Raw genomic sequence first — 17,262 nt, 5'->3', positions numbered from 1 at the left:
TTCTGGTAAATGCGTATTCTTGTTCTATGGCTTCGTGCACCTTTATTTCTTTTTTTTTCAGAAAAAAAATAAATTTGAACCGTGGCAAAATCCGGTGTCGTTATGAACGCTTTCGCGCAAACATTGCCTTATAAGTGGATGAGTCGAGAAATACTCTGAAGGGAGCTTAGTTGTTTATGGCGCGCAGTCTGCCTGGAAGCCTTGTTCCGGCTCAAAGCACTACAGAAGAGGCAAAAAAAAAATAAAATAAATACAGGTGGTTTCAGCACCAACGCGTACGAAGGGTGGGGTTTCTGTTTAAAAGGGAGAGCGAACGGACAGCTAACCAACACACAGAGTCGGAAAATGCTGTCACAGTCTTCGGACACACATCGCTCCTATCTGGCGCAAAAAAAAAGAGAAAAGATACTGGGGATTGGGTGCAGGGGGTGGCTGGAGAAAAGAAACGAAACGAAAGCTAGCACCGAACTTTCGAAAGCTCCAGACGTGGCGTGAGTGTGGCCCTGTCTTCCTGTGACAGACGACAGGCGCCACCGACGCGCAGCCCGACCCCCACGCACTCGGACGGCCGCGGAAGGCCTGCGCCGTTTTCCTCCCGGTTTCACTTCACACTCGCGACATCACTGGAGTGCGCCGGGGTTAAACGCCGCTCGGATCGAACGCTGCTCAACCGTGGGGAACGCGGCACGCACGCGTTCACGCGGCACTTGCGAACCTGCTTGTGGTCTGCTTCATCGCACTTAGTTGCGATTTCACCAGTCGCCGATCGGTTTCCCGCCGTCTCCCGCTCGAGTTTCACGCGGCACTTCGTCTGTCCACTTCGTCTGACTCGGTCCCCTTCCCTTATATATCCCACAGAAATGTCAGCAGACAATCTATAGACCGTCTAAAAAAAATGTTTCTGCAAGGTCTGTACGTCGTCGTCGCCTATCAGCGCGCGCACCAACCTTCCCGTTTCTCCTAATTTATTTCAGCGCCAAAATTCTACGTTTGCGTCTTTCGTACTTCTACTCCGATTCAGAAAGCGACATCGAATTGGACAGCAAAATATACAGGACTTCGGCAAGAGATCACCCCTGGTTCACTGTCCGCTTTTACGGAAAGCACGGGAGTCAGAGTGAACGTGAACAGCTGGTAAAACCAGTTCGGCGAGCTTAGGCCTAAAACTGTAAGTGTTCGACGTGCACTGCCTTCGCCACACGTCTCAGCTCGACGCAGTCATCCATCTCCGCGGGCACGTCGGGCACCGGGCTGGCTGAGGCGCGCCCAGTTCAGTCCCGCTCTATAGTGGCTCATTTAGGATGGAGATTCAGTTTCGAGATAAAAATGTGCCAAAGCTCATTCTCGCCAGCGGCCGAACCGAGGCTTATCTCCCCCTGACCAGCTGCCGAGATATGCTCCGGCGTGCGTGGGACGAAATGGATCACCGCTTCGACGAGTGTCCACTCAAGCACGTCGTCACGTGAACACTTGACGAGAACGCATCGAATGCTACTCACGTCTGGTTATTCTTAACCTCACGCAGCGGAAAATGAAATTGGGGAGATAATAGGAGGTCCCAGTACTGTCACTGACTACTGTACCTCCTTCTGTATAAATCCACCTTATATTTTCTTTTTTATTACAATAAACTGATTCTGATTCAATTTGTACGAACCGTGAAACGTCTTCGCGACTCACGCCTTCGGGAAGCATTCGTGCCCGCGTTGCTAAAACATCGATGCGCACTAATGAGTGCGCATTAGCTGAGCGTATGCTCCCTCCGGGCTTTGCCCCGACTGACACAGAAACGCGTTTGAGCGAGTACGTTGACACGACGCCTTTTCCTGTATCCGTGGGCGCGCAGAGCGGAAGCTGGGACCACTCCCAGGCGCAAACCCTCTATCGCCGCATCCTAGACAGCGGGCGGAGCGCGGATGCGCTTCCACTTGCGCTTCGCGAGTAACAAGATATTCAGAAAGACGGCGTCATAAATGGCGTCATCGACGTTAACTTGAAAGGGCATTGGTATGAAAACAGCGCTGTCAGAACTGAACGAACGGAGTAGCATTCGCTTAAAAAAAAGGGGGGGGGGGGGGGGGGGAGAGAGAGAGAGTACAGGAGATCGTTGTAGTAAAAAAAGAAAAAATTCTTCTTTTTGAATTAATTCTTTTATTCGGGCGTTTTAAAAAAAAGGAAATAATTTTTCCGTGCCGAATTCCGCCTCCATCGAAATGTTGCCGCCGCGACCGTAATCGAACCCGCGATCTCGGCTCCCAGTATCCGAAAGCCATAGCCACTGAGCAACTGCGATGGCCGGAGTGAATTAGTGAATGCAGGCTCGCTTGGTGCAGAAACAACTGCGAGGTCACTTTTGCTTGACATATTTTCAGCGTGAGGCAGTCTTGGCGTTCGTTCTTTTTTTTTTTTTTCCTTAAATCACAAAGAGAAAGAGTCTGCTGCCTTTGGTTTAGCCGAGTTGGCTTTACTCTCTGGGTCTGGCTCGCGTATGGCCGAGCGAGCGACATTATTTGCTAAAATTGTTGCCCAACAACATGCACTCTGTAACGCTGACACCACGAGCGCTCGCGCACCGACAGCCAGCTTGTTTCAGTGATTGCTGGTCGATATAACAGTTGATCTGCGCATATGTTTGAAATATCGCATCGCAGAGAGAGAGATAGAGGGAACTGCTTTGTTGCTTAAGTTTCTGCGGGCTAGCGTAGATACGTGCATACCCGTGCACTAAGACGTTCAAAGCACGTCGTGAAAATGTTAGGGCAAAAAATGTGCACCTTGAATACAACGCTGACGAAACGAAGCATATCCAATGTGAATGCCAGAAGGCTGTGCTTAGTTGAGCCACACGAAATAAGCCGTCCAGTTCACGATCCTCGACACGATGCTTGTGGTGTACGTATAGGCGAGCACGGGGCACAGAGAGGTATCGTTTTGGCGCTTTATATGAATTGCTTCTTGTGTGATAAGTAGGGTGCTCCCTTTAATAGTCTGCTCAGCTGAGTTTTGTTTTCGGTTGGGAAATGCATGCTGAAAAATGGTGTATAACAAATGAAGTAGAAATGTCTGTCTACATAAATTGTGCGTTATAAAAAAAAAATAAGACGCATCATTGGAGATCCCCCTCCACTTTGTTCAGACTAGAGCGAAAGCAAATCGCCGGAGTCCTGTCGAGCGTCGCAGACAGGGTCAGTGCACGTTGAATGAGCCAGACCAAAAATCGTCCCCAATGGATTGAGCGCAGTAGCAGGCTTATGTGGCAAGCTCTTCACGGAAGGCCTTCACGTCGAAAGCCTGTGGCCGTTGAATTTCCCGCGATGTTGAGAAATAGTTCGGTCTTTCGCAGAATTGATGTTTTCTACGGACAGACGGCAACGCTTACACGACCTTCAGGATAAATCTTCGAAAGCGAACTTCGATAGCGAACGGTAAGTAATGCAGCAAATTAAGGTGTAGCCATTCCTTGCTTCTGTCGCTGCTTTTAAGGCGGCACAGAAGGCGATAACCGGATTTCGCAGTTCCTTCTCTTATAGAGCAAGAGGTTCAAAATCACATAAGTACTGATGTAATTCAAAGGCATGCATAATAATCACTTAGGGAGCAGTCGCTCTATAACTTAACGGTGAATGTTTAATAAGAACATTAAACTGGGATGTTTCGGAGTTTTTCTTGCGGCACTCTAAAAGTTGAAAGTTTTTGTAAAACTCCCCGAGAAAGTTTACGAGGGTGGAAGCAGTCGCTGGCTGGAATCAGAGCGCGTGTGTCCTAACAGAGAAGATATTGTTGAGCGAGAACGAATAAATGGTGGTCCCCAGACAGGGAATTCCGAGGTTTCAGACAAAAGGGAGACGCGCGAGTAAGTCGGCACCCTGGCCTCGTCCTTGTGCGCAGCGGTGCGGAAAGATTACATCGCCTCCGCGACTTCCTCGTCGCTCGTTTGGCTGGCATGTCCTTCCACAGCTCTGAGATGGCGATTCACGTCAGTTGTTGGTATACCCTGGTTATTTTGATTAAAACGAGGGTGTGGCTTCTTTACGCATTTCTGTGTCCCTTTTCTCGCACAATGTCTGCAAGACGACGATGGCTGTCCGAATTGCTGATTATGGTGCAATTCCACAGAAAACGTGCGTTGTATATCCATCACGCTTACTGAGCTCAGTGTCAGCCCAATGTCTGGAATGGGCACACTCTTGCTTATAAAGCGTGCTGCAGGTCAAAACTAAGCATCTTGCTTTCAACATACCACGTTCATTCTACTTGTTCTCCTTTGTAGTAACCGTATAGGCGCGTTGTGGACTTTTTCTCTCCCATGCAAGGCATGCTCGTGGTAGAACATTGTTCTTTCGGTGTGACAACTTCAGTGTTTTTAGGACTGCCGCGGTAATATCCTAGTCAACTGTAAAGCGTACCATAAACACGGTCCGGGTGTTAGCCGCCGCGTTCGATAAAAAGCGGCGGTTCGGTCGCACTTAACAACTACGCCGCCTGTACACCGAGTTTCCGTCTCGGATTGCGGATGCCAACTTCGCCCAAATAAACAGTGCGCTTCGCGCTTCGACTGTTACTTCCCGACAAACACTTGGGTGTGCCAGTGCAAGCAACCCCAAAGAAATGTTTACAGTCACTTCGCGTAGCGAATGTCTGCTTCCCTTGTTTCGAGCGTAAAGGATTTGTATGCTTTCCTGGCCCCGGAGCAAGATACGTAGGAGTGCCGCCTCTGCTGCTAAGTTGTCTTTGCAAATTGCAGCTTCGTGGAGCATCGTAGAAGAAAGAGGTCGCGGGTAATTTCGCCGTACGCTCTCATCTAGCACGCCGTCGTGCTGCGCGGCGTCTGTGCCCTCTGTGCGTTCGTATTCCACAAAAATAAATCACTCAGTCAACCGCCGTACTGCCTCCCTGACACCCCACCAAAACGGCTGCTCCGGCCGCCTTCTCGCAGACGTCGCGGTGCCATCTTCTTTACACGCGCTGGCCCTCCGTGCTGTGCTAGATCATACCGGAAACGTCGAACTGTTTCAAGCGGACCAATGGGACGGTGCCATCGTTTCGAGTTGCCGACGGCGAGTGAAGAACGCACCGCGCTGACATCTCATTACGCGCCGTTGGCGTGGGCCGGCGGGCCCCTCTCCAGCCTGCTTGCTGCTGGGGCTGCTGGCGCTTTCATTTGTCGTCTTCATCGCTGGGCGGAAATTCAGCGCTCGCTGCTAGCGAAGAAAGAAAGCAAAAAAGAGCGCGTGGCGAGTGGAGCGAGTGGAGCAAGAGACCACTCCTCGGCTTCAAGATAGTGCGCCAAATGCATTGCGACATAAAAAAAGTCCTCACTCCTTTCTATCCTGCTCTGTTGCCCTGGCATAAATACGTCGCCAATCCACTGCAAGAGATGTCACAGTAAGAACGGGCGTAATGTGTATCAACTCCGATGTTGTCCAGGGGCTGTCTGGTGCCCTATACGGAGACGTTGAAGGGCAGTGCTATAATTGCCGGCATGTAAGAGTTGAAGCTCCGTTTCGCGCTTTCACCGGCCGTGGATTATTTTATTTGCGACTTTCTAAAGTAAACATTTAGTTCAGCCCACAAACATGGTGGTAACGCACGTAAATCTTGATGGTTCTGAGCAAAACAAGAAAGAGAGAAAAAGACAGGACCGTTAGCGAGAGAAAACAAAGAGCAAGATCAAACGACTTCAGCTAACTAGAAAAACAAAAAAAGGGCACTCAGTAAAATGCAGCGACGAAAACTTACTGCGCTTTCAGGAATCGCGCTGTAATAAAGTGACAGAGGCCGATCGGGACTTTTCAAAGAGGTCTCTGCACTTGCACAAATATCAAACTACAATAGTGCACTGGCTTGTCACCCTGCAGTTCCGTGACGGAAGGGTTTCTGGAGGTATAAATTTTTAAAAGTGCACTTGAAAACTAATGCAGGCAAATATTTTTTAATCTCAATGAAATGCTTACTTCGGTACCAAGTATATAGCTCAAACTCGCGCCTGACTGTTAGAGTGCGACGGGCTGGTATGTCATGTTTGAAAACACAGCAGCAAACTACATTTGCAAAGGCTTTGTTTTTCCACCTCAAAAAAGGACTTGACACCCTGCGGCCTGTTTCTATACGCATGGAGACGTGTTTTGCTTTAGAAGGACGGCAGATTGGGAGAGTTGGTGTTCCATGATGCCATGAAAAATTCAAACAGCGCTAGACAACAGGACCGGATGGAGACTCCCGCTGAGGTTTCTGGACTACGTAGAAATAGTGCGCATGCACTGCCTCGGATTGGGGCGCAGGTAGACAGCAGTTCTTTGCTCCAGATATATATATAATTTGAAAGCTTTATAGACAAGTACGCAAACGCAAAACATTACACATGAAATTAATGTGCCACGTGATCTTCCAAGAACGATCGTTTTTGAAGACGGGAAGGGAGATACATTCACTGCCAGTCGTGCGGAAGAAACAATAGATTTCTCGCGGCAATGTTAAGTGGGTTTGCGTTTCGCTAGTGCTTAGCTATATAATATTTATAACGAAGCATTTCTTCTCGCGAGTTGCACGCCCTGTGGAGTGACGCCGCGCAAACGTGTCTCGTTCCAGGTGCCAGCCGAAGGCAGCGTAGCAGCCAGCCTCTCCGGCCGCATCCGCCCGGGATGGGCTTCCACGCAGTGACCGTGCTGCTCATCACCGTGCTGGTGGTTGTCGCCGAGCCGAGACGAGAGATCAAATACAAGTGAGGAAACGCGCTCGTTCTCACCCGCATTCTGAAGGGGAGCTCGCTTGAAGACCGTTCGATAAAAATGGACAGTTTTGTTTCACTTTCTAGAACCACGAGAAAACTAACGACAGCTGCGGAGCGCGGTTAATGCTTCAACACAGTTTTCTTTCCACTAAGGTGTCAGATAGTGGACAAGTACACGTGGCCCCCATGCAGCGTTCGCTGTCGCAAGGGGATGTCATGGAGAAGAGAGGGAATTTGTGAGGAGCAGTGGACAGAGGCATACGAATTGTTCAAGCTGTTATCTCTGCTAAAATAGAGTAGTGTACGTGGTGATGACAGAGCAGCGTGCTGTTCTGGCGTACATGGTATGAAAATGCTAAAGATGACCTCTCGCTACTTCGTCGGTTTACCTCGCTGCCCAGAACGGTCATTTACATTGCAGCGCTGGCTACGAAAACATGCGGTTGCGTATGGCTGCTGCAAACCAGATTCATCAACGTTAGCACCCGGCGAGTAGCACTAATTTCTTGCTGTGTGCCTAGTGTTCTACAGTTGTAAATAGGTTTTCTAGGAATCGCATCCGCTAGTCCATATGTGACAGCGTACAGGAATCGAATACATATCTTTAATAAACGTGCTGTGCTTGAGAAGGTGCATCTGCGCTTTTTTTTTTTTCGCGCACATTATCCACAACGAAGAACTGCACAGCAAAAGGGAAAACAGCACATCCCGCAGAGGACCACAAGCGCACCCCGCACTACCTGAGGTACTGATGGTTACTCGAGCGAGAAGCCTGCTTGGAATCTTGAGTACATGTTCTTTCGAGGCCGCTCTCACATGCACAGCGCGGCTGACTTTGCCTTATACTTTTATCTCCACTCCTGCGCGCTGTCGAATTTTCGCGAGCCGTTCACCATTTTATTTTGCCGACACAGAGGACTTGGAGAAAAGCCTCTCCTTCTTCATTCAATTGAGCGATAGGAGCGGTGAGCGGGAGGTGAACGCCAAAAGTTTTCTGGCTGAGAACGCAACGCGCTTGAGCTTCACGGTGAGGGCTGAGAGCAGAGCGCAGCGCCCTCGCACAACGCGCTTCGAAGGCGTGAAAGCGCACGCCACATGCACTTGCTGTCAGAGGACTTTTTTATCATCCAGAGGAAGAAAGCGAGGGCGCAGGTATGGGAACGCGGGCTCGTGTTGCCGCTACGCCTCGAGCCCGTCCTGGCCGCGGCCGTGGCAGCCTGGTTACGTTTGCCAAAGGCGGTACATTTCTCGACCGATGTCCGCGAGCGCGACAGCTCGGCCTCTTTTTCTTCCTCGGCCTGTGTTCCACGTATTCTGCCGCTGCTCTTCAAACGGGCAGACAGAGAGAGAGAGCGCCAGTATAGAAAGGACAAAAATGGGCATTTCTGATTAAATGGGAAAAGTGCTGACTCTTCGCGCGCTCCTCAGTTGTGCAGAGTCGCGTATTCTTCTGCAGAGCAAAGCATAATTACGGAACACGCACGCTCCTGTTCTTTTTTTTTTTATTATTGCTTTCGAGCACGTAACACGGCATATAAGAAAGCTTTAGGCGTATATATGCAGCGATTTTTAAGTAGTAGGCGTGGCGGATGAATCGATGAATAGTTGGAGAGCACCGCGTTTGCCTCATATAGGCCTTCCTTTCGCTGGAAGTTTGAGCTTCGTCTCGTCGACGTTTGTAGCAAATTTTTCTTGGATCTAGGGCGACTGCGTCAGGTCCTGCCCGACACAGATCGTTTCTCTTTCACCAAAACATTAGAAACACAGCGTGAGAGGTTTTTTTGCGCTGCTAAGTGCGGCAAAAAAAAAAAAAAGGAAAATTATGTAAAACCCTCCGGTGACTCTCAGCGCGAGAAACGTGAGGAGGCATTCAGCAGGGGTGAAAATCTAGAATTTCCGCCTACAAGTAAGCGAATCTTTAAAGCATAAGAAGTGGAGCGTGCTACGTGCGCACTGCGTGCAAAAGAAACAGTCCTTAAGATTTCGAGATCGCACGATAAACGAGTTTGTGTAAAAAGATACGCTCCGTGGGGATGGAAAGCTCTGTAAAGGAATTCACGTTTCATATTCTAGCCGTATCGAAACGAAATAAAGTAGCAAGTTGCTTTAGGTGAGGTTTGTTTTCTCAGATTCATCAATAAAACTGACGGCTGTCCGAGAATTGTAGGAGATCGCAACTGACTTTATTAATGCGCTTTATTGCATATGCAGCCCACTGTTCGCCCTCAAATATCGAACAATTGAAAGAAAACTAAAAAGAATGGCAGATGCTTTTTTCGCCTCAATTGTTTATTTATTATTTAAATGATCAAATATATAACTAAATAGAGAGGCGCCCAGAGAGCCCTTAGAAATTTTTGTCCTGCTGTTCAAAGGAGTGCGTTGACAGGCTTCACGATATAAATGACGGGCCTCTGCCTCAGGAGGCCTTGGAGGCGCCTTCGTCCAAAGAAGATTGATACCAGGGAATGCAATGAAAAAAAATATGAAGAAGCAGTTCACTTTATTTCATAAGGACTTTGTAAACGCGAGAGTGACCGGCGAAGTGACCCAGAAAGATAACGACAGGCGGCCGCTTGAGTACTCACAAGTTGTCGATAAGGCAGACGGACAAGTTATGGTTTTAATTATGAATAAATAAATAACAAAAACAAAGAAGACGTAAATGGTTTTTGTGCATTCACTCGGGCTCCTTTATGACTCATAATGAAGGGCAGCGAAAACGTCGTCACGATACTCCGCAAACTGTAGATGTTCGTGTAAATAAATTCTGCTTCACTTAAGGTATCGAGTAAGATGAAGCACCTCCTATACTGACTGAGGGTACAATGTATATGTGAACGAAGCGTTGCTGTAAACGGCAAAGAATGTCAACGCGTTAGCCAAGTTTCTTCAGGTCTGTGGCTTCTTCTCTCCGTTTCGTTATCTGTCGCAAGCACTAGTGAGACACGCCACCATCGAACGCATATTTTGGATCCTAAGACGCAGTGACGTCAATGAACACCTATGGTCGGAAACCGGCAGGAACCGGCGTAGAGCAGGGAAAACGCGCGCCGTGCAGACGCTGCTTCGGCAACTGTCACGGCTGCAGAGGTCACGTGATTTTTTTGCTGACGTCTAATTCCTGCGCCACAAGTGACCACATGTGCAAAAAAAGAAAAAAAACCATTAAGTGCCTAAGTTTCACAATTTTAGTGCCATTCGGGAGGTTACACACGGACAAACTCAATGCCTTTAGAACTGCAATGAATTCGCCTTAACTTATTTGTCCGCAAAATATGTAGTATTGCCCCCATGGAGGAAAAAAAACCTGAGGAGGGAGCGTCCGGCGACAACCTTGAAGCCTAGTCTTAACAAGTAAAGATATAGTAAAAAAAAAAAGAGAGTGTCCCCCCCCCCATGATCACACCACATGATAGCGTGCGGTAAAATCTAGCCCCGCTGCGCGCGCGCATGCGTGGATTAGCGCGGCAAACTGACTGTAGATCAACCTCCTTGCTGTAGACGCCCGCGCCGCGGGTCGCGCATACGCGCGCACTAAAACATACCAGAATCAAAACATAAAGGACTGACTCGGAGAGCGAAAAACTGAGGGAGAAAACGGCTTCAAAAACACTCGGCTTACGAACGCTGGCCGCGTGACGTCACGCTCCCTCCTTAGATTTTTTTCCATGATTGCCCCTATTGCTCACGCAGGGCAGAATTTAGTTGGAAGTAAGATTGATATAGAGCGACAAATAATTTCTCGATACTTTTCAACCGGACGAGATATCTACACAACGTTTGCGACTGGCATTTGCCGTGCCAGTTGACATGGCTTGACCTGCTTGCTACTACTATCTACAATGAGGCAATTTTTTTTTAGCTGCTTCTCAGACTAACAATGGCATTTGCAGACCTGAGGCATTCCATGTTTGCTGTCATTTATTGTGCGCAACTTGCACATTGACCTCGAGGACTGATTCCCTAACAGCTGTGGCTGTGTGAAATAGACAAAAAAAAACAGACGGGTTGAAGTAAAAGAAATATTTATACCGAAGGAAAAATTAGTACACCATTGCGCAAAAGAATACATATTCACGGAAACATGAAACTTGATTTCAGATAAAGAAAAACAAACAGCGAAAAGTGCGCCGAATTTAAAAATAAATAAATAACTGGAACGCTTCCGCTGCCTTTTCCCTTTAATGCTTAAACAAGAGCTACTTCGGAGCCTTTAAAGCTAGTTGTGTTACTGTTGCGTTAAGCTTGTGCTACTCTGAGACAGTCCAGTAATATATAGACAGCACCGTGAATCATAACTGCCATTTCAAAAGATTTCTATGAGACAACACCTTTATCTGGCAAGCGACTCTCTCTTTACTGGGAAGCTCAATAAAAAAAGAATTATTGAGGGATTAATGCGCCATTATCTGTTAGATGAAGCACGCAGGTCGGATCATTTTTGCAGTATAGTATGATTGTCACACGGCCTTGAACTACTTTGTCACTTTGTCACTGTAAGCCGCCGCGGTGGCTCAGTGGTTATGGTGCTCGGCTGCTGACCCGAAAGACACGGGTTCGATCCCGGCCGCGGCGGTTGAATTTCTTTGGAGGAGAAATTCTAGAGGCCCGTGTACTGTGCGATGTCAGTGCACGTTAAAGAACCCCAGGTGGTCGAAATTTCCGGAGCCCTCCACTACGGCGTCTCTCATAGCCTTAGTCGCTTTGGGACGTTAAACCCCATAAAACCAAAACCAAACGTTGTCACTGTATACCTCGTCACTGCCTTGAAATCAAGTCATGCGAGCTCCCAAAAGGAGCCGTACTTGCTTATTTATTTATATATAGTGCAGATAATTCTAAATGGGTGGCGATCGGTGTCTGGCCTGCAAGGAGGTTTTCGAAGGTGTGTGCTTATTGAAGTGCGCACGCACACAGGCGTTTTTTTTTTTTTTTTTTGCATTTCGCCTCCATCGAAATGCTGCCACCGCGGCCAGGATGCGATCCTGCGACCATGGGCTGATCAGCCTTACGGCAAAGCCACTGAGTCACCGCGGCGGCCAGTGAATGCCTTATTGACGTCATGTTTGCTAGTTGCAGAAGTTTCGGAAGCATTGCTGGGTGTTGTAGGTGTGGCAACGCGGGCCAGTGGTACTATGCAGAGGTCGGGAACAGCGGTCGACGTTCGCGTTTCTGAACCCGAGGGACCAATATGGCGGAGGGAAGACGTGCAAGTTTCCACTGCAGACGGCAACAGTTTGCGCAATATGTCAACGCGAGCCTCTTTCGACGCCCGGCCTGTCATTGATCCTCCGTTCCTCTAACCGGAATACATACGTTGCGCTTCTAAATACACGCGTGGCTCCAAGTCACAAAGTTAAGGTGTGGTTAACGTCATCGGTCAGTCACAATTCATTGCTACATAATGAGCCGTGCGGAAGAGTCGTTAACAAGAGGCATGTACTCGGCAAAGGTTCCCGTCGCTATACTGCACTCATGCGGTACACTCTTTCGTCGTTGTTTCTTTTTTTCCTTTGCCCCCTTGACGTTGACACTTTGTCCATCCGTGACCTGATTCCATTTTCTTTATCATATTTGTGCAGAGTGAAGAAGCAGGACTTCCTGCACAGGTACCACGAAGAGAACAAGAACCGCACCGAGGAAAATGGTAAGCTTGGGTTGCTTACTTTTCAGTACGCAGTGGAACGATAATAGTCCCTTCCATTGCTTTGATGTTACTTTCTTGTGAAAATCTAAGGCACCAGGTGTAGCATGTTGCGATTTTTTTTTTATTTTCAGTCTACGACATTTGCCACAAAGTGGCACTACGCCGCTGCGGCCAGAACTTCATGCGGGCCTTCAACCTGGTGGAATACCTCTCCGGAGCTGATTACTACAACACACAGTGCACGCTCAGAAAGGTCAGTTGTGCAGATTTAATGCGTATCCTCTTTCTTGCTCATGTCCACTTACGAACATGCATGGCTTTGTGGCGTGCGCTCGAGACTTAAGCGCCGCAAAAACTTGCTTACGTTACTGTTGTCTTCCAGAGACACCACCAGTTTTAACCTTACAAGAAGTCAGTGATTAAAGCTTGCGCCGAAATGTGAAAAGTTAGGTAATCAAGTTCCTCTGTGCAAAACAGGCAGACAATATGCAGTGTGCATTGTAAACGATAAAAAAAAACGGCTCTCACAAGAGTGGTACCAAACAGCGCACAGAGGAGGTTGATCGATATGTCCACATGTTTGACGATCTGTCCACTGCTGTTCTCAAGTTGTGAAGGCACTCTATTCTAAATTTCTGTGAATCTTACCAAAAATTAAAATCTTGAAAATTGTCTCAACGTGTAAAATACGGCCTGATGTGCTTGTCATTGCTCGCCATACGAGAGTGGCTATAGGGCAACCGGAAGCGTTAGTTTTTACCTATAATGACCAATCATGACATTGACGTCATTCGCATTCCCGGTAACTGTATGTACGGCTGAAAGTTGTCATTAAAGGGATACTGAAGCAAAATCTGAAAATTGAACAAAAACGCTGAAAATAGATTCTCGGAATGTGATTACACCGAAATCTAGTCGTCACTGCGCGTATTTTTCAGCGGATGGTTTTATTTTCGATGTTTCATGAGCGCGCGCCAAGCCCTGCCGGCCAGCGCGAGGTGAAGAGCGTGACGTCATGGCACCCTCCCGCGGCGACAAATATGGCGGCGCCCTTCGATGCATGAAACCTCGCTTCGGACTGGTTGCGTCGTTTTTACTGGCTTCTTCAGCGCGTTCACTGGCCATAAATGGGCTACCGGTCTTTCGCTTCGTCTTCTGTCGCCCATAAGAAAACTTACGAGTAATGAATTTGCTTTATTTTTTTTATTTAGAGTAACGATTCCGCCCCCTTTAGGCTGAGAGGGGTGTCGGTTTGTTGACAACAATGCTTCTCCTCCTAACCACCAGATGGCGCCACTTGTCTAAACATCGTCGCGTTTCTGTCTTAAAAGTGAGAATGTTAGAAATGGCGTAAGGTCCGCAAGAAGTAGCTGCATTCAGCGGACGTAAGCGTGCATACGGTTCTGGTATGTAGACAGCATCGATTAACATTTTGACATATCTGTGTACGCCGTGAGCAGACGACAGACGTGGGGAAAGCTGCAATCATGGAGGTAAAAACACTAGGAGGGAGTGCGCTCAGCCTCTGCAAGCCATCCTCCTCTGACGCCGCTGCCGAGGGCCCTTTTGCGCACTGACTCATGGGAAATAGGCCCTCCTCCACAGTTACCAGACTGCCAGCCAGCGGTGCTTTTTAGTGAACATCCGTGCTCCGAAGTAGCGCAGCGCAGCGCTTTGGCGGAATGCGTACCGAGCTCGAGGTTGTCTGCAGGCTGCGCGTCTCTGTTGATTACACTCTTGAGTTTTTGGGTGCACTGTAGAAAACTGCGGGTAAACTTTTCATCAAAGGGTGCGGCCGCGACCTCGTCACTGTTCAACTGTGGTTCATAAAGAGAATGGAGAGGGAATACACGCTTTATTTCAGCGCATGCTATGAGCGGAGAACTCGAGAGTAGGCGAAGAAACGAGCCTCTAAAAAAGGGCGCAGCGGCTTCCAGAGCGCTCACGGCGGATGGACGTGTTGAACGAGCGCTCCGGCGCGCTGTGCAAGATTCTACTTCTCGGGCAGGCGGACTTCGGCCCGCCCATGGGCCCTCCGTTCTCCGCTATTCTCAAGGCACAAGTCGTGCCGAATACGCGCGCGCACATAGGCGGTTCCGACGTGAAATTCAGCAGTGAAGTATTTCTCTCTCTCTCGCTGTCGAGAGAGAGTGCCGGCGGCTTTACGTCTGCCCCTGCGCGGGGTCTCCCGGCCACTGCGCACAATCACTTACAAAAAGAAGTAAACTGTATGTATACATAGCCGCGCGCTCGTAGCGTCCTGTCTCGGACTAATCGCGCGCGCGGCATACTGCACTAGCGGCCGGGGTGGGGCGCCCGGCCGCGTATACCGTGGGATGTAGCACCCACGGAGCGTTCGTGTCACGCGTGCACTACCTGGCGAAGAGCGAGCGGGAAGTCAAGCCCGCCTGTTCGATGAACGCACAGAGGCTCACCACTGTTCTGTCACGGGCATAGAGGCTAGAATATCACGGGTGCGCGCAGTGTCGCGCGGCCACAGGAGCGCTTCGAGACTGTCCGGGATGATTCCCAGCTCCCTGCAGGCCGCGAGAATCTCGCGACGCGGCACTGCAGAAGCGGCACAGCGAAGGAGCATGTGCTCCAAGTGTCTCCACTGCGCCGCAGTCAGCGCACGCGTCGCTCGGGGATGGTGGCCGCTGCGGCGAGCGAGCAGTTTGCGCTCACCACGGAGCCGTCAGTGAACGCAAGCAGATGGTCGCCTAGTTGCTCGTACAGCGAGAGAGCGAAACCGAAACCGAAATCCAGCTAAGAGCTGCCACTGCCTTGTCACGTGAGGGCCTATTTCCCATGATGCTTTCCATTATATTTTTTATGACTAGGCTTCAAGATTGTGACGTCATGGTCCCTCCTAGTTTTTCTTCCTCCATGGCTGCAATGTTACTAGAAAGCCGCGAGTAGCGATGGCAATCGTGCTTCTGCGGGAACGGTGGGCGCGCGGGTGTAATGACGTCTGGTCGCAGCTTCCACAGGCGGCCGCCAGGTGCAACGATACGGCAATAAATCGCGAAAAAAAGCGTGTTATCCGCCTTTTTCGCTAAAATGCTTTTCATAATTATCAATTTTAGTATGCCGCCGCGGTGGCTCAGCGGTTACGGTGCTCGGCTGCTGACCCGAAAGACGCGGGTTCGATCCCGGCCGCGACGGCTGGAATTTCTTTGGAGGAGAAATTCTAGAGGCCCGTGTACTGTGCGATGTCAGTGCACGTTAAAGAACCCCAGGTGGTCGAAATTTCCGGAGCCCTCCACTACAGCGTCTCTCATAGCCTTAGTCGCTTTGGGACGTTAAACCCCATAAACCAAACCATCAATTTTAGCAGTCAAGCTCTTGTTTCCATGCAAAAGAGCAGCTCCAAAAGTTTGGTTCAGTATCCCTTTTTTAAAACTTGAAAAGACCACAGGACGGTTACGAGTTCGTAACGCGCATGATCCAGAGTTATCTGGCTTCTGATCGCAAAGAAATGGAGCATCCAACTCGTATTCGGGAGGTGTGAGAGGTGTTGGATAGGTGCTGGGCTAGTATGTCGGAGGTGCATTTTTACCGGTGAGTGTCCGAAGGTGCAGTTTTATCCGTGGATGCCCGGCGGCGGGCTTGCGGACGCGGACGCCCACGGCGTAGAACTGAGAAAAGAACAACTAATGCTGTAACGCTGTAGCAGCAGCGGCCTAGGGGTTATAGCATCTTCCTCGTTCGTATGCGGGAGGTACAGGAGGAAGATGCTAGGCTCGTAGGTGGGAGATACATTTTACCAGTTGGGGCCCGGTTGTGGAGCTGTGCGGATGGCGCCATCGAGGCCACATTTTTGAGGAACGCGCTATAGGAACAGCTAATGGTTTGGTTTGGTTTGGTTTATGGGGTTTAACGTCCCAAAGCGACTAAGGCTATGAGAGACGCCGTAGTGAAGGGCTCCGGAAATTTCGACCACCTGGGGTTCTTTAACGTGCACTGACATCGCACAGTACACGGGCCTCTAGAATTTCTCCTCCAAAGAAATTCCAGCCGCCGCGGCCGGGATCGAACCCGCGTCTTCTGGGACAGCAGCCGAGCACCATAGCCTCTGAGCCACCGCGGCGGCGAACAGCTAATGGTGTAAAAGTGATCCGTCTTTCGTAGTAAGTAGCTAAGTACACAACCAGAGTAGAGACATTGTTGATTCGGAACCGAATGACGGGTCGTTGTAATTAGGCGCTCTTGGAACCAGGGGCACATTTAAGCAGGGGGTGGTCACCCACCCCAAACGAGAAATTTTGCATAAAAAAACCACGCTGAAGCTCATTTTTCGATCAAACAACTCGAAGAAATACATAATTAAAATGGACCCTCCCCCCCCCCCCCCCCCCTCCCCCCGACCTGCTTCTCCAAGAGTGATCCATAAGTCTTTCCTGCTTGGAACGTTATAGCACTCGTGTGGTTGTGACGTGAAGGACATCAAAAGAATTTGTTCGAAAACTGTGTATGCGATCTTATGTGGCAGAATACAAGAGCTGCAAAAGCGCAAAACTAACGTCTGTATGTTAATGAACCACAGAGACACCATAATCATATGTCGTTAGCTGCAGCAATCGGGGTTTTATATCATATTCACTGCTACTCGTCGTAGCACAAAAGAAAATTGTGCCAAAACGCCGTTATTGAAAAATCATACAATGTTATGAGCAGATCTAGTTAGTGTTCCTAGTTCGTTTATTATTTTTATTATTTGGACTCTAAACATATTTAACAAGTTGCCATGTTTACTGCCTGGTGGCGGACTTGTGATCAGGGACACTGCGAGGAATGTAGCTAATGTGCTTGCGCGTCTTAACCTTACTAGCTCTCATGATGCGAAGTTTAAGTTATTATTAAGGTCACATCGTCGTCGCAC

General features: G+C 49.1%; 1 protein-coding gene across 1 annotated transcript in view; it reads left to right on the top strand.

The window, feature by feature from the left end:
• The window catches only part of LOC149350802 (uncharacterized), a 51,873-nt gene that overhangs the window by 29,421 nt on the left and 5,190 nt on the right, over window positions 1–17,262 (top strand). The window contains exons 2-4 of the mRNA XM_089579944.1: window positions 6,589–6,721; window positions 12,316–12,380; window positions 12,512–12,633. Of these exons, the coding sequence (XP_089436070.1) occupies window positions 6,642–6,721; window positions 12,316–12,380; window positions 12,512–12,633 (267 nt within the window). The 5' untranslated portion in view covers window positions 6,589–6,641. The remainder of the gene's footprint in view (window positions 1–6,588; window positions 6,722–12,315; window positions 12,381–12,511; window positions 12,634–17,262) is intronic.

The sequence above is a fragment of the Amblyomma mixtum genome, chromosome 3 (assembly GCF_055824585.1).
Source record: "Amblyomma mixtum isolate Tamu chromosome 3, ASM5582458v1, whole genome shotgun sequence".
NCBI lineage: Eukaryota > Metazoa > Arthropoda > Arachnida > Ixodida > Ixodidae > Amblyomma > Amblyomma mixtum.
The sequence above is the reverse complement of the archived record's forward strand: the minus strand, read 5'-3'. Positions and strand labels throughout refer to the sequence as shown.